Raw genomic sequence first — 20952 nt, 5'->3', positions numbered from 1 at the left:
TGGGAGTACATGCCCAGCCTGACTCTCACAGCCAGGCGAAGCTTCGAGCGCGGTTTGGTAGTTGCTGTAGCACCGCCCTGTGAACATGGATGGGATGTGGTTGTTACAGCAGCATCTCTAATTCAAGCCATTTATTTGGCTGTAGGTTTCTGGCACAGAAGGACCTTTTGGGACCAGCAACATTCAGGAGCAGCTCCTGCCTTTTGATCTGTCAATATTCAAGTCTCTTCATCAGGTGGAGGTAAGGCCCAGGGCCCCTGGAATGCAGGGTGGGGCTGAGCCCTGTGCAGGATGGTCTTGCATTCTGACCATCCTATCTTTGGCTAGGGAGTGTTCTCAATGTTAGGTGTCTGGATTTAATTGTAAGGCACTGTTGCTTTTCTGTTTGTCAGTATGTGGCAGATTCCATTTAGGTAAGTCAGGCCCATCTGAAGGCGGAGAAAGGGGCTTCTGCTACTCTTGGCTGGTCTGCATGTCCCCACCCCTGCAGCATTTGGACAGGATGGAGCACCAGTGCCCAGCTCCTTCTGGGCTTCCTCATTGTGCAAGTTGAGGTGCTGGGAAGCCATCCTGAGGGTCAGGCAGAGCCAATTCCAAGTCTTTGTCTCCCAAGGCAGATCAGCAGATGGTTTGGAGGGTCCTCTGCTCTCTGGCATGCCTACACCTAACAAGAAATACTTTGCATTACTCACTGCTAAACTCCTGGGTTCACAATGCCAATTTTGTTAACCACTTTTTAAATAAATGAGAGGAGACTCAGTAATGAATAATAAAAAATTTCTCATCTCAGCAATGAGAAATCAGTGCTTTTGTGTTCAGCCCTTTGCCCCATGTCTGATGTTCACTCCTTGATGGAATCTTCTCAACCATGTGAAGTGGGCACTTGTATTCGCATTTTACAGTTGAGGAAACCGAGGCTTAGGGAGGTAAGGAAGTTTGGCCAGGATCACACAGTTAACGAGGGGGAAGCTGGGATCTGAGTTCAGCTGTGTCTGACTCTGTGATGTGCTGGAATTGTCTCAGAGACCTTGAGGGCCACTCCCTTGATGAGCATTTGTGCCTCGACCAGCACAGGTGAGTGGGGCTGGGAAGTGAGAGGAGTGCCTGGCTGGGCAGGCTGAGGCTCCGCCGGGTGGGGTGTGTAGCACTTGGGCAGGTGGCTTGAGGGAGGGTGCTTTGGCCTGTACCCCTCCCTCCTCCTGCAGGGCCACTGAGGCCAGTGAAGTGAGGCCAGTGAAGTCATCGGCTCTCCAGCTCTGGTGTCCCTGCCCCTCACTTTGTGTTTAGCTGCCAAGCCCGAAGCAGCCCTTCAGAGAAAATGGAGTTCATGGTTCATTGTCTCATAAGCTACTTCAGAGAATGTTTAATTAGCACTAAAAATTGGGGAAAGGAGAGACTTAGGGTTTAAGTCACCGCCTGCCTCGAAGGGTTCGGGGTCACCGATGGTTGTGCTCCTTTTGTGTGTGGGTGATGAACACCCACTTCCCGGGACTTCTGGTGGAGCAGTGATGCCGTTTCTGAGACGTAGCTGTTCTTGTTCCAGATAAGTCACTGTGATGCCCAACGCATCCGGGGGCTGGTCGCATCCAAGCCCACCTTGGCCACGATGAGTGTCCGCTTCTCAGCAACTTCCATGAAGGTAAGCGCAACCTGTGACCGCCCAGGGTGCTGTCTGAGGGGCAGGGTCCTGCACTGTGGTCTCCCCACGGAGGATCATGCGGACTCTGCTGCCGTCTGTCAGGAACCAGAAGCCAGACTTTCCCCTGGGCAGCCACTCACTCATGTGGGGCCTCCCAGTGCTCGACAGTCCCTGGGACGCTTCAGTCCAAAATCAACACTGTTAAATGAGAGATTTTAAGGAACTGGGTAACCCCTCCCCATGGAAAAAGCCACTGGTTTTTTAATAACCAAATTGTTTAGCAGCGGCGAGTGTCAGAACATTTATTAGGTGGACTGATAGAAATGTTTCTCTAAACATAGAAAGCCTTGGTGTGGCGCTTGTTCATATCTTGTTCTCAGTGGACTTGAGTAGACAGGCCAAGTTGTGTATGCTGGGCCCTGTTGTTTGTATGTGAGTGACACAAATAGGCAAAGTGAGAGTGTAAGAGATCTCTCTCTTTATGGGTTGCATCTTAGTAATGTTAAAATTCTTCTAGAAAGAAACATTGCGGCACTTTTAGAACTTAGAGTGTCTGATCAAGATTTGGGTTTGGTGAAAAGTCTTTGTCTTGAGGCTACTGGCTGAAAGAAGGAGGCTTGTGTCAGGCAGCCTTGCCCCTCTGGGAGGCACTCCCTGCTGCCTGGCTCAAGGAGCCCAAGATGATCCATTGAAAGAGGAGAGGTCTTATCAAAGGGCATCAGAAATCGAAAGGAGGAGGCCTGCCTGCCTCCCTCCCCTTGGATGGTGCCCCTGTGCTCCGTGCTGCTCCCCTGTCTCAGGACTGCTGGATTTTACCTTGTGAAGTAGTGGTTAAAGGGCCTACTGTCCACCACGGGGACCGCAGTGCCAGCTTGTAAAGCACAGTTGCCTGGAAACACTGCAAATTCTGACCTTCAGTCTCTGAGATTTAAGCCAGAAAAGGCATCACCGTATAACTAGGCTCTTGGGAGCTGGAAAAGTATTTGCTCAAGTAGGGCCAGAACATATTCCAAGTGGCTGTTATGTTTCTGAACTCCAGTTATTTCACAATCATTTCAAGGCATATGAACCAAAAGCCCCATTTTAATGCAAGTTCACTTCCACATACTAAATATGCTCCAGCCCTTCCTGAAATTTTGCAATGATTGTGTTCCCAGTCAGTGTTGCGTGAGGGCCCACGTGTGGTGCTCACCAGATGTTCTTATACAGGAAGTTCTCGTTCCTGAAGCCTCAGAATTTGATGAGTGGGAGCCAGCAGGCGCAGCCCTGGAGGGCACTGTGACTGCCGTCATCCCCACGTGGCAGGCGCTGACCGCTCTGGACTTGAGTCACAACAGCATCTCTGAGATCGATGAGTCTGTGGTACGCTCTCCATGGCCTGACCAGACCCTGGCTTGGGTATTTAACCTGGCTTTTTCTAGAAAGACCACCGAAAACCTGTACCCAGTGCTCTGTGCATTGCCTGCAATTTTTAAGTTAAGTTCAAAATGGGGTTATTTAAACGAGGTGAGGAGTGCTTAGAACCAAGTGAAGCGTATTAATTGCATGTACATTTGATAGAACAGAAACACAATAAGTGGTGAAATTTATTCCCAAGGAGTGTAGCAGAAAAATCAGTCTGTAGGTTCCAGGGACTTCCCTGGTGGTCCAGTCGTTAAGACTGTGCACTTCCACTGCAGGGAGCATGGGTTTGATCCCTGGTCGGGGAACTAAGATCCCGCATGCCACGTGGCACGGCCAAAAAAAAGAAAGGTTCCAGATGTGCCCATGTAAGAGTGACATCCAGATGGTACTTGGGCAGTAGGACTGTGAGTCCTGTACTTGTGCCTCTCAGTGGGTGTGGGTAGAGTTGAAGGACACACCTTCTGTCTGCAGCCTTGCCATTTGTCATTTTTACAAGCCAAGTGTTCCGTAAAAACAGTGGGTCATGCTCAGTACTGGAGTCCCTGTGTTATGTGTTCCTGAGGACGTGCTGCTGGGTGGGCACTGGGAGGTGTCATGTCAGGGGCCCTGCACAGATGGCCAGCCCAGGAGTCCGTGGTCAGGAGGAAGCCTCCCAGGTTGTCTGTCCACCATGTCCAGGGGCCACGTGGGGTCCAGCTTCCTAGGATAATGTCATGTGTTATCTTTTCTTTCACAAGAAACTGATTCCAAAGATTGAGTTCCTGGACCTGAGTCACAATGGAGTGCTGGTCGTGGACAATCTGCAGGTAATTTGTGTCTTTGGAGACCATCATTGCCTGTAGGCTTCTCACAAGGTCCCATTCTCCTGAGATGCAGCCTTGGGAGTTTGGCCATGCTCTGGGGTTTCTCTCATGGGCACTCGAAAGGTGTCTGGGTGCACCAGAGGTTTATAAAGGCAGGGGCTGCTGCCCTTCCCTTTGGGTCCCAATGATGCACTGAGCGTTTGTTGCTCTAGTTCCCAAAAATTAGAAAAGATGTGTAAATACAAATAGAGCGTGATGAAGATGATGTGCCTCCATTGTGAAGACGGACAGCCTCATTTTCAAAGCCCGTGCCTACGCTGTGGGCCGTGCTGCCCCTGCGGGGGATGCAGCTGGGCTGTAACCTGTGCAGGGAAGAGGGAGTTCCCTTCGGAATAACTGTCAGAGAAACTGGTCGTTTTAGGTCGGAAGGCCCATCACACCCTTAATGTCAGTCCCCTTTCTTTGGAGCCTTGACCTTAACCACTTTACTCTGTTCTCAATGCTGCCGCAGCACCTGTACAACCTCGTGCACCTGGACCTGTCCTACAACAAGCTGTCCTTCTTGGAAGGGGTTCACACCAAACTGGGGAACATCAAGACCCTGAACCTGGCAGGCAATCTCCTGGGGAGTCTGAGTGGCCTGCACAAGCTCTACTCCCTGGTCAACCTGGATCTTAGCGACAACAGAATCGAACAGGTGAGCCGTGCCCCAGAAGGGTCTTGGGGTTCTGGAGTGGCTGTGCCTTGGCGTTGATCAGTTTAGCGAGAATGGTGGGCTTCCTTTCTTTGGCTGTCAAGTGAGCGGTCACCTTGCTGCAGTGTTAAAGAAGGGACGCGGGAATGCCTTGCAGATGGAGGAGGTCAGGAGCATCGGCAGCCTCCCGTGTCTGGAGCACGTGGCTCTGCTGAACAACCCTCTGAGCATCATCCCTGACTACCGGACCAAGGTGCTGGCTCAGTTCGGAGAGCGGGCCTCGGAGGTAAGCTGCTCGGGGAGGGGTCAGCCGGAGGTGACATCCGCTTACGTATACTTGCCTGCTTCAGAAGGACGTCCTGACCCTGAGGGGCCTTTCAGATCTGGGAAGTCCGCTGCCTCCCCAGGAAAAGGTTCCCTCATGCATCTCTTCTTGGGGGCTACCGGCTGCCGTGCTTCCTCAGTGGGCTTCCCCTCGCCTTTGTCAGAGCTTCAGGTCGGGGTGCTCCCCAGGAACCAATAGGCACAGCCTGAGTGTGGAGGGACTGACTGTCTTCAGCTTGTTAAATAATGTTTATTGTAGACAAGGGTCAGGAATAAGATGTCTGAAATAATTATATTTCCTGGACAACCTCTGGCCATAAAGTCTGACCATAAACCTGAAGGGTTTGCCCACCTTGGCCAGCGTCACCCAGCCCAGTATCTGCTGTTTGCCAAGTGGCCGCCTGCTGCCCCACCAGCCCAACAGGTCTGCCTCCAGGTTCACCTGTCTCCTCAGCCTCAAGCAGGCTCCCTCCACTCTCCCCAAATCCCAGGCTGGAAGATACCTGGGAGTCTGTTTGCATCCTCCCCCCGACCCCCCCCCCCCCCCCCGCCACCAATCTCTTTTCAGCCCCAAGTGCACCTTTCTCCACACTGTCACCAAGACAACATTCACAAGATGTCACCTCCTCCCCTCCCTGGCTCCCAGGCCCTTGGGACGTTCCCTCATTTGACCACACTGCTGCTCCCCACTGCCTGCCGGCCCACAGCTCCCTCCTGCACTTGCAGGTGGGGTCCCTGCCCTTCTGCCTGCTTCCCATACCTTTGCCCTCCCAGTTCCCCAGTCCAGAAGGCCCTCCCCTTGCTCTTTGCAGATCTGAGTTCCGCCATAATTGGAGGCTTAGTTCAAGGCACCACCTTCACCCCTCTCCCAGCCACCCCGGAGGCCTTCTCAGTGGACCCTGCAGCCCTGCCTTCGCTTCCTGGAGAGGGACTCCCAGAACTGGGCCAGGCAGTGTGGGACCTCCCTGGGCCACTCCAAGGAGCTCCCAGGTCACTTCCATGGGTGGCGAGGAGCTTACCTCCCAGCAGGCTGAGCCTCCGCAGCCTCCTGTGTCCTCACGGGGCCTGGCCCACACCTCGGTGGGACCCTGCCATTCTCCTCCCTCCATGCTTGCCAGCACCTATGCTGATAGCCATTTTCTGGACACTGTAGGTCTGTCTGGACAACACAGTGACCACAGAGAAGGAGTTGGACACAGTGGAAGTGCTGAAAGCGATTCAGAAAGCCAAGGAGGTCAAATCCAAATTAAGCCACCCGGAGAAGAAGGTGGGTCTTTGTGTGGGAGGTGGGAGGAGGGGTGGTGAGGAGCCAGCCGAGGAAGGAGCTGGCTTGCAGTGGAACTGGGCCAGGGAGCATTCCGGGCCATGGGGTCCTGGCTGCACCCCCTGCCCCCCAGGCTGCATGACCCTGGGCTTTCACGCTCCCTCTGTTCTCATCTGTGAGATGGGGGTGGTGATAGGACTTGCCGCATGGGGTTGCCGAGGGTTAGTTAAGATCTCTTTCCCTGTCACCGATGTTTGTGAGAGCCATGAGCTCCTCATATCTCAGGCTCTGCCAAGTTCTGTTCTCTTCTTCTGGATCTGTCTCCTCTCCCCGACTGACTCGGCACCTCTCCTCAGGTCAGTGAGGATTCTAGGCTCTCTGCTGCCCCGTGCGTCAGGCCCAGCAGCTCCCCTCCCACCGTGGCTCCCACCTCTGCCTCCCTGCCCCAGCCCATCCTCTCCAACCAAGGTAATCGCGTGTGTATCTTTCTCCCTGGCAGAGCTGCACGTGCCCTGCCTGGGCCCCCAGCTGGGCTGGGGTTGGGGGAGAGATGCCGGCACCTGTTCCCTACACGGTTCAGATGCAGGGAGGGCGTGGTGCTGTCTCCACGCCAGCCCCTCTCGGGGTGGCGCATGGCTGGGGGGTGCCTGGCTGAGGTTTGCTTAGTGAGGACTCCCAATTGCTCTGACACACACATCCAGATCCTCTAGGGTACCACGGGGTGTGCTCTTTGAACTGGCTGCTGGCCCATGAGGACCCCACTGGCCCACAGGCAGTGGGGGCAGACTGGCTCCTTGTTCATGGGAACCCAGGCCTGGTTACTTCCCTAAGTCGGGCACCCCGATACCTGCGTGGGGAGCGTGCCTCATTGCCGTGGCCCTGGTGGTATCATCCAGCCCCAAACACTCTGTTGGTGGGGCCAAGATGGGCTGTCTGTGAACCCATGGAAGACCAATCCCTTTCATCCACCCACTGTCTTAGCGTTTTCAAAGGGCTTTCACCTCTGAACCCAGGCATCCTCGGAGATGAGTGAGTGAAGCAGGTCCCATGAGTGTCTGCTGGCCCGGCCCCCACGGAAGAGGGGAGGGTGTGCCGTCCCGAGTGGAACCGAGGCTCGGGACACACAGGAAAGAACGCCGCCCACCCGGGCTCCTGGAGACGGAGAACTTGGTGTGAGGTCTTGGGAAAACAGTTTGACCCTATGTTTCAAGAGCCAGAAAAACGTTCCCACCCCTTGACCTGGTAACCCCGCTGGTGGGGATTTTATCTTAGCGGGATAAGATAACAGGGAAGTCGGAGGTGAGATGCTCACTGCAGCACTGTTTATGTTAGCCAAACATGGGCCGTGATGGACGTCAGAGAGTGAGAGGGAGATTAAGCTGTGGTCCAGAATACCCTGCAGCCATCACAGCCGAGAGGGGAAGGCTGGATAAGAAAGGAGAAGTGCTGGGTTGAGTCAGAGAGCCTGCGCAGGGCAGCGCGCCGAGGTCACAGCCGTGGATGTGAGCCAGATAGTGGATGGGGACGTTGGTGCTGGAGCAGTCGTCCGTTTGCTTTTGTAACACTCTTGACTGAGAAATTTTGGTTTTATTTTTTTTACGTAAAAGGGGAGGGGGTTTGTATCACTGTGAAGATGCTTCCCTGACCGTGTCTCCTGCCAAGGGGCCAGAGCCCTCCTTAGGCCCCCCGCCCCGCGCTGCCCGTCACAGCCCTGGGTGCCTGTGGGGGGGACTGCACGGCTAGGCTCTGGGGCCAGGGCCCAGCCTGTTCTCAGTCAGCGTTTGTTGAGTCGGGGGAATGAGTGAGCCGCAGGCGGCGAGGGAGGCGTCTGCCCCTACAGCCGTAGCTGCGGGCAGCGCCCCCTTTGGTGGCAGAGCCTCTGCACCAGCCAGGCCCAGGCCTCAGCCCCTTTCCTCGCTGCCCCCGCTCCTGGGGATGCGCCATGCAGTGGCTCACTGTAGTCTTCCCCCTTCCCGCTACTGGACCTTTAGACGTTGTCTCCAGATCTGCACCTCTTATAAATAAAACTGCAGTGGATGTCTCTGTGTGCACATCTCTTTCCTTTTGGTGAGAAACAACAAAGGTTGGGCCCCGTCTAAGCATTCTAATGTCCCCTGTCCCATTCTCTGAGTGGCCCTTTCTGACCACTTGTTTGTACAGACCACAGTCCAGGAAGGAAGCAGAAAGACTGTCCCTATCCACATTTCCTCAGTTCCAAACAGGGCTTGGGTGGGGAGTGACAGGAAAATGTTCTTTTTCTTGCTAACGTGGAGGAATCCGCAGAAGTTTGTGTTCAGCCACGTGCTATTGGACTTTGCCTGCATGGGTGAGGATTTCTCCCTAGGTGCGGGAGCAGCTTTGTTCCCAGCCCAGTTCTGTAGAAGTGAACATACTTGTGAATAAACTGGGCCCCCGGGGGCCTGCCTGGAGGGGTGCTGTCCAGTAAACACCAGGCCTCTGGTCATCTCAGGAGCTGTTAGCCAGCTTGTTGGAGCCATGGAGGGTTGTGGCCACAGGGACTGATGTGCAAAATGACTGAGTTGATTCTCCAGCCAGGTCCAGGGGCTGAGAGGAGGCTGTAGAGAAGTGGTTCGGAGCAGGCACCTGGGCTGGGTCACCTGAGTTTGCATCCCAGCTTTCTGGCTGTGGTCCCTCAAGCAACTTGTTACCTCCCGAAGCTCTGTTTTCTCTACCCTACTTCATCGATTCTAAGATGCACACATTTCCACCTTGTGACTTCTCTGAAATTGAGATGCATCTTTCAGTCAGTGGCGTCTCATAGTCGCTGTCAGCCAGCTGGTATTCGTGATGGAGTTGTGTGAAAACCTTCCGTGGACACCTGCTGAGACCAAGATGGCGCCACATCTACGCATCTTAGATTTGATGAGCTGTGGTAAATAACGGGAGGCGTGCGTGAGCTAATGCTGGGGAAGCACTTAGCACTGCTTCTGGTCCATCAGAAGTGGTCAGTAAGGGCTTCCTGCCTGCGTCCTTTTTGGAGGGTTTCAAGATGACCAGGACAGTGCCCCTGAGGAACTTGGAGCCCCTTGGGAAGATGAGCTGTACCCCCAAGGGAGAACAGGGCAGAATGATTTGGGTCATTTGTGGAAGACAGAGAAGTCTGTCTAGAGCAGAGAGGACTTTGCAGTGGAGTTGTATGTGAGGTGAATGTCAAAGGATGGTAGGATCTGAGCATGTGAGGGAGGAGGGGGTGGATTCCAGGAGAGAACAGCATGCTTCATGCCTGGCTCTGTGCCTGCTGCCCTTCATGCCTGTGCACAGCCCCTGCTGCTTTGCCCTGGGGGGTGTCTGGGCTTGGGCCATCTGCCTGCCTAGCCCATGGGCAGAGGACCTGGGCCATTGTGAGTTGTCCTGACCCCAGCCAGCAGCTGAGCTGGACGAGGGCCTGTGACCTCTGGGGCTCTGAGTTCTCTGAGGTATTTTCTTGGGCCGTGGTGACTGGTGGTAAAGCCAGGCTATGGAGGCAAGCCCTGGGCTCCTCCAGGTTTCTGCAAAACTTGGAGTTGATGCCCAGCATTCATCCAATCAGCTGCATTTAGGAGAAAGTTAAAAAAAGATTTTACCCTCAACCAGTCTGGAAAATGTCTGGAGTGAAGTAATGGGCCCAGACAAGCTGTAATAATAATACAACAGCGTCAGCAGGCTTCAAAAGCAGCCCAAGTGAGTCAGAGCATGCTGTCCACGGGCGGTGGCCCAGGGGAGGGGCAGTGGGATGTGTCCTGTGGGAAGGTGGGCATGGGTTGTCCTCTCCAGCCCTGGAGGAAACCCGAGCCTGCAAGAACGCCTGGCCTTCCGATGAGGGGTCTTGTGCCCCTGTGTCTGCAAAACTCCGCAGGGATGCTGGGGTGGCGGGTAGGGGGACTTGAACCATTTCCCCATGAAGACGCTCTAGGAGCAAACACGTTTAAGGCTCTTGGTGGACATATTGCCAGACTGCTCTCCAAATGGGTGGGGCAGCTTGCACCCCAGTGCCTGCCTCTGCCAGTTAGGCCAAACAGCCTGACCTTTGCCAAAGTGAGAGGCCAAGCTTGCCCTTCTTTGATGTCTCGTGAGGGTGAGCTTGTATCTTGTGTTACGCCTGTTGGCCGTTCTTTTGTGGAATGTCTGTTCATTCTTTGCAGTCTCCTAATGGGATTTCTGATTTTCTCCCCCCATATTTTGTTATCTGTAAGAGCGTTTTATAGATTAAAGATACAAGCCTTTGACAAATGCTGTGAGCACTTTTTTCTCATTTCGTTTAGGTTTCTTTTTTTACTTACAGAAGTTTAGCTTTTATGCAGTCACACCTCAATTTCTTCCTTTGGATTTAGTCTCAGAAAGTCTCTCCTTACCCTGAGATTAGATAAGCAGTCATTTGTTCTTCTAGTTATTTTAAGATTTCAGTTTCAACATTTTCTTCTATAATCCATGTGGCTAGGTTTGGGGTCTGATTAGCCCCCAGCCATGCCGGTAGCCCGAGGGCCCAGCCCCATTTGTTGAATGGCTGCTCTCCCCGCCCCGCCTGCCCCACCCGCCTGCCCCTGGTCTCTCCAGGAATCATGTTTGTGCAAGAAGAGGCCCTGGCCAGCAGCCTGTCATCCACCGACAGTCTGACTCCTGAGGACCGGCCCATTGCGCGGGGATGCTCTGATTCCTTGGAGTCCATCCCTGCGGGACAGGTAACATCCTCCTCCTGCTTCTGGGGGTTGGTTACCTCTGCGGCCAGCTCTTGTGCCTGAAGCTGTCTGGAAGTAGGAGGTGGCCCGGCTGGAGTTGCAGCAGATGCTGCCAGTGCTTGGTGTGCTCTGCTCTGTGGTTAAGGGTCTGTTCACTTAGCGTCTGTCATCTGTCTCTTTCTTTGGACTGATGGGAATAGGCAGTTTTCTCTTACTGGACCCTGGGGGGCAAAGCCACATAACCCTTAGTGCATGTGAGCAGACTCCCTGGGGAAAGTTCAGAAGGCCCTGGCCAGGGGTGGCTTGTTTGGGCTCCACACCCATCAGGAAGTTTCTCCCCCTGCTGTCTGGCACCCCTGGGCCATTTTGCATGTTTCTGCACGTCACCCACCCTGGTAATCTGGGACACGCTGTGACTCTGTTACTTCTTCCGTGGCTGCTCCTGAGGGTCCCTGAGCTGCTTCCTGTGTCTTGGAAAGAAAGAGGACTGCAGGTGTGGTGCGAGGGGCTCGTTTGCTGTGTGCATGTGGAGTGTGCTTGGTAGCTGGGCCTGCCCAGCCCTGTCTCCTTTCACCAACACAGTGTCATGGCCATGTGGCACTGGGGCAGTGGGCAGAGTCCTCGCTCTGTCCCGGCACTCCACTGCACTCTCCCTTCACCCTCCCCAGGGTCACAGCAGGAGGCTCCTGAGCCCTGGGTCTTCTCCGCTGCCCAGAGACCATTGGGAGGGCCTTGCCAGGCACTGCACAGCCTCTGCTCACCATGTCCTCTGCTGGCCCGGTACCAAGTTGGTAGATGGTCCACATGGACCCTGTGGGATGGCACAGGGAACGTTCAGATGCCAGACCCGGAGGCACAAGCTGAGCTTGCAGAGGGCGAGAGGCTTTGGCCCAAGGGTTGGGAGTGTGGGCTGGGGTCAGACCGACACGGTTGGAAGTCTTAGCTCTGCTGTGCACTGGCGGGATGACTGAGTGAGTCTCTCTGCCTCTCTGGGCCCCAGGATCCACCCTAGGGTGGAGTGTGGGGATAGCAAGGAGCCTCCTGCTGGGCCACGAGGGAGTGCTCGGGGCCTGGCGCCCGGTGAATGCCAGGGCATGGCTGCGGCAGGTGGGGGCTGACCGCGTTTCCTTTCCTGGCAGGCACCTTCTGATGATTTAAGAGACGTGCCGGGAGCTGTTGGCGGTGCAAGGTAAGGAAGAGGCTATCGTGGAAGGCATTCTGGGCCTTCTGCACACGCTCTCTGGGCCAGTAGTAACCAAGATTTTCTTAAAAGTCTGTTTGCAGAAGTCCTATAGAACTATTTCTTCCTTTAAATAAATAAACACAGCTGAAATGGACTGTGGTCTGTTTTCCAAGTTCTAATCCCTAAACTTTGCATTGACACATGTTATCCTACGCTAGGGGTCAGCAGGTCAAAGCCAATTTAGTCCACTGCCTGTTTTGTACAGTCTGTGAGCTAAAAATGATTGTTCCATTCTTAAGGAACTGTTTTAAAAAAAAAAAAACGATGTGGGTGGGGTAGACCCCAAAGCCTCAAGTGTTTACTGTCTACAGAAGAGGTTCCCCAACCCCATACTACATACCCTTTTTCACCAGGGCCAGTAGAGGCCAAGAGGCGGTTGAATTTATTTTTTTTTAATTTTTATTGGAGTATAGTTGATTTACAATGTTGTGTTAGTTTCAGGTGTACAGCAAAGTGAATCAGTTATGCATATATCCACTCTTTTTAAGGTCTTTCCCCATATAGATCATTACAGAGTGTTGAGTAGAGTTCCCTGTGCTATACAGTAGGTCCTTATTATCTATTTTATATATAGTAGTGTATACATACGAATCACAATCTCCCATTTTATTCCTCCTCCACTTCCCCCCAGTAACCATAAGCTTGTTTTCTACATCGGTGACTCTATTTCTGTTTTGTAAATAAGTTTATTTGTACCACCTTTTTTAGATTCCACATATAAGCGATATCATATGATATTTGTCTTTGTCTAACTTCACTCAGTATGACAATTCCTAGGTCCATCCATGTTGCTGCAAATGACATTATTTCATTCTTTTTTATGGCTGAGTAGTATTCCATTGTATATATGTACCAGATCTTCTTTATCCATTCACCTGTCGATGGACATTTAGGTTGCTTCCATGTCTTGGCTATTGTAAACAGTGCTGCAGTGAACATTGGGGTGCATGTATCTTTTCGAATTACGGTTTTCTCCAGATATATGGCCAGGAGTGGGATTGCTGGATCATATGGTAGTTCTATATTTAGTTTTTTAAGGAACCTCCATACTGTTCTCCATAATGGTTGTACCGAATTACATTCCCACTAACAGTGCAAGAGGGTTCCCTTTTCTCCACACCGTCTCCAGCATTTACTGTTTGTAGATTTTTTGATGATGGCCATTCTGACTGGTGTGAGGTGATACCTCATTGTAGTTTTGATTTGCATTTCTCTAATAATTAATGATGTTGAGCATCTTTTCATGTGCTTTTTGGCCATGTACATGTCTTCTTTGGAGAAATGTCTATGTAGATCTTCCACTCATTTTTTGACTGGGATGTTTGTTTTTTTGATATTGAGCTGCATGAACTGTTTGTATATTTTGGAGATTAATCCCTTGTCGGTCGCTTTGTTTGCAAATGCTTTCTTCCATTCTGTGGGTTGTCTTTTCTTTTTTTTTTTTTTTTAACATCTTTATTGGAGTATAATTGCTTTACACTGGTGTGTTAGTTTCTGTAGGTTCTTATTAGTTATCTGTTTTATACATATTAGTGTATATACATCAATCCCAATATCGCAGTTCATCGCACCACCACCACCACCCCCCGTTGCTTTCCCCCCTTGGTGTCCATACGTTTGTTCTCTACATCTGTGTCTCTGTTTCTGCCCTGCAAACCAGTTCATCTGTACCATTTTTCTAGGTCCCACATATATGCATTAACATATGATATTTGTTTTTCTCTTTCTGACTTACTTCACCCTGTAGGACAGTCTCTAGATCCATCTACGTCTCTACAAATGACCCAATTCCGTTCTTTTTTTATGGCTGAGTAATATTCCATTTTATATATGTGCCACATCTTCTTTATCCATTTGTCTGTCGATGGGCATTTAGGTTGCTTCCATGATGTGGCTATTGTAAATAGTGCTGCAGTGAACATTGGGGTGCATGTGTCTTTTTGAATTATGGTTTTCTCTGGGAATATGCCCAGTAGTGGGATTGCTGGGTCATATGGTAATTCTATTTTTAGTTTTTTAAGGAACCTCCATATTGTTCTCCATAGTGGCTGTATCAATTTAAATTCCCACCAACAGTGCAAGAGGGTTCCCTTTTCTCCACATGTGGGTTGTCTTTTCATTTTGTTTATGGTTTCCTTTGCTGTGCAAAACCTTTTAAGTTAAATTAGGTCCCATTTGTTTATTTTTGTTTTTATTTTCATTACTCTAGGGGGTGTATGAAAAAAGATACTGCTGCAATTTATGTCAGCAATATATGTATATATATATATACATATACAATGTATATGTATACAATGTATATATACAATGTATTTATATATATAATATATATATACATATACTATATATATATACACATATATTTTAGTTTGCTTGTTTTTTCTTTAATTGAAGTATAGTTGATATACAGTATTATATGTTACAGGTGTGCAATATAGTGATTCAATTTTTAAAGGTTATAATCCAGTTATAGTTATTATAAAATATTGACTGTATTTCCTGTGTTGTACAATATATCCTTGTAGCTTTTTTTATACATTATAGTTCATACTTCTTAATCCTGTACCCCTATCTTGCCCATCCCTCTTTCCCTCTCCCCACTGATAAACACTAGTTCTCTGTATCTTTTTTTTTATAGTCACCAGTTTGTTTTATTTTTTAGATTCCACATATAAGTGATAAGTGATATCATACAATATTTGTCTGTTTGACTTATTTCACTTATCATAATACCCTCCAAGTCCATCCATGTTGTTTCAAATGGCAAAATTTCATTATTTTTATGGCTGAGTGGTATTCCATTGTACATACGTACCACATCTTCTTTATCCAGTCATCTGTTGATGGACACTTAGGTTGCTTCCATATCTTGGCAATTGTAAATAATGCTGCTATGAACATTGGGGCACATCTATCTTTTTGAATTAGTGTTTTGGTTTTTTTGGGGTATATACCCAGGAATGGAATTGCTGGGTCATATGGTAGTTCTATTTTTAGTTTTTTGAGAAACCTCCATACTGTTTTCCACAGTGGCTGCACCAAGTTATATTTCTACCAACAGTATATAAGAATTCCCTTTTCTCCACATCCTTGCCAACATTATTGGCATTCTTTTTTTTTTTTTTATTTGCATTCTTTTTGATGATAGCCATTCTGACACGTGTGAGGTGATAGCTTATTGTGGTTTTGGTTTGCATTTCCCTGATGATTAGTGATATTGAGCATCTTTTCATGTGCCTGTTGAGTGCTGCCTATATTTTCCTCTGAGAGTTGTATAGTATCCGGCCTTACATTTAGGTCTTTAATCCATTTTGAGCTTGTTTTTGTGTATGGTGTTAGGGAGTGTTCTAATTTCACTCTTTTACGTGTAGCTGTCCAGTTTTCCCAGAGCCACTTATTGAAGAGACTGTCTTTTCTCCATTGTATATTCTTGCCTCCTTTGTCATAGATTAGTTGACCATAGATGTGTGGGTTTATCTCTGGACTTTCTCTCCTGTTCCATTGATCTATATTTCTGTTTTTGTGCCAGTACCAAACTGTTTTGATTACTGTAGCTTTGTAGTATAGTCTGAAGTCAGGGAGCCTGATGCCTCCAGCTCCATTTTTCTTTCTCAAAATTGCTTTGGCTATTCGGGGTCTTTTGTGTTTCCATAGAAATTGTGAAATTTTTTGTTCTAGTTCTGTGAAAAATGCCATTGGTAGTTGTTACGCAGCCTGAGCTAAGACCAGGTCTTCAGCAGCTTTGGGATCCTCCTTAATGCTGACGTTGTCCCTCCCTGTTCCCAGATAGCTGGAAGCAGGATACCTCCTGGCTCAGGCTTAGGCTGTAGAGGCAGTAGCAAGACACCTGACCCCGAGGACCCTGTCCTGCCTTGCCAGCTTGACCAAAGGCTCACTCTTCCCAAGGCTGTGCCTGACCTAGAGTGAGTCAGCACCAAGCCCAGCACCAATGCAGACCCTGTGCCTCCATCCAGGACCCAACTCAAAGGAGACACTTTCCTCCTCTTGCCCTTAGGGCCACATCTGCGTGACCCCCTTTCTCTAGAGTGGATAGTGGGGGCACAAGACCTGGTTTGGGGCCCCCACTGAGCCACTACTTGGGGGAGGAGCCTTGTAGTTCACACCCTTTTATCGCCTCATCCTTTCCCACTTTTTGCCCTTATGTATTTTTTTTAACATCTTTATTGGAGTATAATTGCTTTACAGTGCTGTGTTAGTTTCTGCTTTATAACAAAGTGAATCTGCTATACATATATCCCCATATCTCCTCCCTCTTGTGTCTCCCTCTCACCCTCCCTATCCCACCCCTCTAGGTGGTCACAAAGCACCGAGCTGATCTCCCTGTGCTATGCAGCTGCTTACCACTAGCTATCTGTTTTACATTTGGTAGTGTATATATGTCCATGCCACTCTCTCACTTCATCCCAGCTTACCCTTCCTCCTCCCTGTGTCCTCAAGTCCATTCTCTACGTCTGCATCTTTATTCCTGTCCTGCCCCTAGGTTCTTCAGAACCTTTTTTTTTTTTTTTTTTTTAGATTCCATATATATGTGTTAGCATACTGTATTTGTTTTTCTCTTTCTGACTTACTTCACTCTGTATGACAGACTCTAGGTCCATCCACCTCACTACAAATAACTCAATTTTGTTTCTTTTTATGGCCGAGTAATATTCCATTGTATATATTTGCCACATTTTCTTTATCATATTCCATTGTATGTATGTGCCACATCTTCTTTATCCATTCATCTGTCAATGGGCACTTAGGTTGCTTCCATGTCCTGGCTATTGTAAATAAGCTGCAGTGAACTTTGGGGTACATGACTCTTTCTGAATTATGGTTTTCTCAGGGTATATGCCCAGTAGTGGGATTGCTGGGTCGTATGGTAGTTCTATTTTTAGTATTTTAAGGAACCTCCATACTGTTCTCCATAGTGGCTGTATCAAGTTACATTCCACCAACAGTGCAAGAGGGTTCCCTTTTCTCCACACCCTCTCCAGCATTTATTGTTTGTAGATTTTTTGATGATGGCCATTCTGACCGGTGTGAGGTGATACCTCATTGTAGTTTTGATTTGCATTTCTCTAATGATTAGTGATGTTGAGCATCCTTTCATGTGTTTGTTGGCCATCTGTATATCTTCTTTGGAGAAATGTCTGTTTAGGTCTTCTGCCCATTTTTGGATTGGGTTGTTTGTTATTTTGATAATGAGCTGCATGAGCTGCTTGTAAATTTTGGAGATTAATCCTTTGTCAGTTGCTTCATTTACAAATATTTTCTCCCATTCTGAGGGTCGTTTCTTCGTCTTGTTTATGTTTTCCTCTGCTGTGTAAAAACTTTTGAGTTTCATTAGGTCCCATTTGTTTATTTTTGTTTTATTTCCATTTGTCTAGGAGATGGGTCAAAAAGGATCTTGCTGTGATTTATGTCATAGAGTGTGTTCTGCCTATGTTTTCCTCTAAGAGTTTTATAGTGTCTGGTCTTACATTTAGGTCTTTAACCCATTTTGAGTTTATTTTTGTGTATGGTGTTAGGGAGTGTTCTAATTTCATTCTTTTACATGTAGCTGTCCAGTTTTCCCAGCACCACTTATTGAAGAGGCTGTCTTTTCTCCATTGTATATCCTTGCCTCCTTTATCAAAGATAAGGTGACCATATGTGAGTGGGTTTATCTCTGGGCATTCTATCTTGTTCCATTGATCTATATTTCTCTTTTTGTGCCAGTACAATACTGTCTTGATTACTGTAGCTTCGTAGTGTAGTCTGAAGTCTGGGAGCCTGATTCCTCCAGCTCCGTTTTTCTTTCTCAAGATTGCTTTGGCTATTTGGGGTCTTTTGTGTTTCCATACAAATTGTGAAGTTTTTTGTTCAAGTTCTGTGAAAAATGCCATTGGTAGTTTGATAAGGATTGCATTGAATCTGTAGATTGCTTTGTGTAGTATAGTCATTTTCACAATGTTGATTCTTCCAATCCAAGAACATGGTATATCTCTCCATCTGTTTGTGTCACCTTTGATTTCTTTCATCAGTGTCTTATAGTTTTCTGCATATAGGTCTTTTGTCTCCTTATGTAGGTTTATTCCTAGGTATTTTATTCTTTTTGTTGCAGTGGTGAATGGGAGTGTTTCCTTAATTTCTCTTTCAAATTTTTCATCATCAGTGTACAGGAATGCAAGAGATTTCTGTGCATTAATTTTGTATCCTGCAACTTTACCAAATTCATTGATTAGCTCTAGTTGTTTTCTGGTAGCATCTTTAGGATTCTCTATGCATAGGATCATGTCATCAGCAAACAGTGACAACTTTACTTCTTCTTTTCTGATTTGGATTCCTTTTATTTCTTTTTCTTCTCTGATTGCTGTGGCTAAAACTTCCATAACTGTGTTGAATAATAGTGGTGAGAGTGGACAACCTTGTCTTTCCTGATCTTAGAGGAAATGGTTTCAGTTTTTCACCATTGAGAATGATGTTGGCTGTGGGTTTGTCATATATGGCCTTTATTATGTTGAGGTAAGTTCCCTCTATGCCTACTTTCTGGAGGGTTTTTATCATAAATGGGTGTTGAATTTTATCGAAAGCTTTTTCTGCATCTTTTGAGATGATCATATGGTTTTTCTCCTTCAGTTTGTTAATATGATGTATCACATTGATTGATTTGCGTATGTTGAAGAATCCTTGCATTCCTGGGATAAACCCCACTTGATCATGGTGTATGATCCTTTTAATGTGCTGTTGGATTCTGTTTGCTAGTATTTTGGTGAGAATTTTTGTGTCTGTGTTCATCAGTGATATTGGCCTGTAATTTTCTTTTTGTGTGGTATCTTTGTCTGGTTTTGGTATCAGGGTGACAGTGGCCTCATAGAATGAGCTTGGGAGTGTTCCTTCCTCTGCAACTTTTTGGAAGAGTTTGAGAAGGAGGGGTGTTAACTCTTCTCTAAATGTTTGATAGAATTCACCTATGAAGTCATCTGGTCCTGGACTTTTGTTTGTTGGAAGTTTTTTAATCACAGTTTCAATTTCAGTACTTGTGATTGGTCTGTTCCTGTTTTCTATTTCTTCCTGGTTCAGTCTTGGAAGGTTGTACCTTTGTAAGAATTTGTCCATTTCTTCCAGGTTGTCCATTTTATTGGTGTATAGTTGCTTGTAATAGTCTCTTATTATCCTTTGTACTTCTGTGGTGTCATTTGTTACTTACCCTTTTTTCATGTCTAATTTTATTGATTTGAGCCCTCTCCCTTTTTTCCCTGATGAATCTCTAGCTAAAGGTTTATCAATTTTGTTTATCTTTTCAAAGAACCAGCTTTTAGTTTCATTGATCTTTTCTATTGTTTTCTTTGTCTCTATTTCATTTATTTCTGCTCTGATCTTTATGCTTTCTTCTACTCACTTTGGGTTTTGTTTGTTCTTCTTTCTCTAGTTCCTTTAGGTCTAAGGTTAGGTTGTTTATTTGAGATTTTTCTTGTTTCCTGAGGTAAGATCGTATCGCTGTAAACTTCCCTCTTAGAACTGCCTTTGCTGCAGCCCATAGGTTTTGGATCGTCATGTTTTCATCGTCATTTGTCTCTAGGTATTTTTTGATTTCCTCTTCGATTTCTTCAGTGATGCATTGGTTGTTTAGTAACATATTGTTTAGCCTCCATGTGTTTGTGTTTTTTATAATTTTTTTTTTTCCTGTAATTGATTTCTAATCTCATAGCATTGTGTTCGGAAAGGATGCTTGATATGATTTCAGTTTTCTTAAATTTACCGAGGCTTGATTTGTGTCCCAAGATGTGATCTGTCCTGGAGAATGTTCAATGTGCACTTGTGAAGAAAGTGTATTCTGCTGTTTTCGGATGGAATGTCCTATAAATGTCAATTAAATCCATCTGGTTTGATGTATCATTTAAGGCTTGTGTTTCCCTATTGATTTTCTGTCTGGATGATCTGTCCATTGGTGTAAGTGGGGTGTTAAAGTCCCCCACTGTTATTGTGTTACCGTCGATTTCCCCTTTTATGGCCGTTGGCATTTGCTTTATATATTGAGGTGCTCCTATGTTGGGTGCATATATATTTATAATTGTTGTATCTTCTTCTTGGATTGATCCCTTGATCATTATGTAGTGTCCTTTCTTATCTCTTGTAACAGTCTATTTTGTCTGATACAAGTATTGCTACTCCAGCTTTCTTTTGATTTCCATCGTGTGGAATCTCTTTTTCCATCCCCTCACTTTCAGTCTATATGTGTCCCTAGGTCTGAAGTGGGTCTCTTGTAGACAACATGTATACTGGTCTTGTTTTTGTATCCATTCAGCCAGTCTACATCTTTTGGTTGGAGCATTTAATTCATTTACATTTAAGGTAATTATCGATATGTTTGTTCCTATTGCCATTTTTTTAATTGTTTTGGATTTGTTTTCGTTGGTCTTCTTTCTTCCCTTTTTCTTTTGTTCTCTTATGATTTGATGACTATCTTTAGTGTTGTGTTTGGGTTGCTTTTTCTTTTTTGTGTGTGTATCTATTTTAGTTTTTTGGTTTGCAGTTCACATGAGGTTTTGATATAGCAGTCTACATACAAGGTTGTTTTAAGTTGCTGGTCTCTTGATTTCAAATGCAGTTCGCATATTCTGCATTTGTAGTCTCCTCATGGTTGCTGGTTTTGACATCATATTTGTGTATGGGTGATTTCCTACTTAATTACTTTACGTTTGCATTTACCAGTGAGCTTTCCCATTTGTGATTTTCTTATTTCTAGTTGTGACCTCTTTTTTTACCCCCCTGCCTAGAGAAGTTCCTTTAGCATTTGTTGTAAGGCTAATTTGGTGATGCTGAATTCTCTTAGCTTTTGCTTGTCTGTAAAGCTTTTGATTTCTCCGTCGAATCTGAATGAGAGCCTTGCTTGGTAGAGTATTCTTGGTTGTAGGTT

The 20952-nt window shown here is 47.3% G+C and overlaps 1 protein-coding gene across 13 annotated transcripts in view; it reads left to right on the top strand.

The window, feature by feature from the left end:
• LOC137774236 (nischarin) overlaps nucleotides 1–20952 on the top strand; it is a 71696-nt gene that overhangs the window by 12809 nt on the left and 37935 nt on the right. For 11 of the 13 annotated variants that reach the window (XR_011075796.1, XR_011075798.1, XR_011075797.1 and 8 more), the window contains exons 6-15: nucleotides 146–241; nucleotides 1544–1639; nucleotides 2849–3001; nucleotides 3781–3849; nucleotides 4358–4543; nucleotides 4698–4826; nucleotides 6018–6131; nucleotides 6485–6596; nucleotides 10683–10807; nucleotides 11944–11993. Coding sequence is in view for 10 of the 13 variants with exons in the window: in XM_068559457.1 (XP_068415558.1) it covers nucleotides 146–241; nucleotides 1544–1639; nucleotides 2849–3001; nucleotides 3781–3849; nucleotides 4358–4543; nucleotides 4698–4826; nucleotides 6018–6131; nucleotides 6485–6596; nucleotides 10683–10807; nucleotides 11944–11993 (1130 nt within the window). In the remaining 3 variants the exon portion in view is untranslated. Of the gene's footprint in view, nucleotides 1–145; nucleotides 242–1543; nucleotides 1640–2848; nucleotides 3002–3780; nucleotides 3850–4357; nucleotides 4544–4697; nucleotides 4827–6017; nucleotides 6132–6484; nucleotides 6597–7141; nucleotides 8172–8923; nucleotides 9022–10682; nucleotides 10808–11943; nucleotides 11994–20952 lie in introns of those variants that run through there. The other 2 variants (XM_068559466.1, XM_068559464.1) reach the window with 2 other exon arrangements.

The sequence above is a fragment of the Eschrichtius robustus genome, chromosome 12, assembly GCF_028021215.1.
Source record: "Eschrichtius robustus isolate mEscRob2 chromosome 12, mEscRob2.pri, whole genome shotgun sequence".
Lineage (NCBI taxonomy): Eukaryota > Metazoa > Chordata > Mammalia > Artiodactyla > Eschrichtiidae > Eschrichtius > Eschrichtius robustus.
The sequence above is the reverse complement of the archived record's forward strand: the minus strand, read 5'-3'. Positions and strand labels throughout refer to the sequence as shown.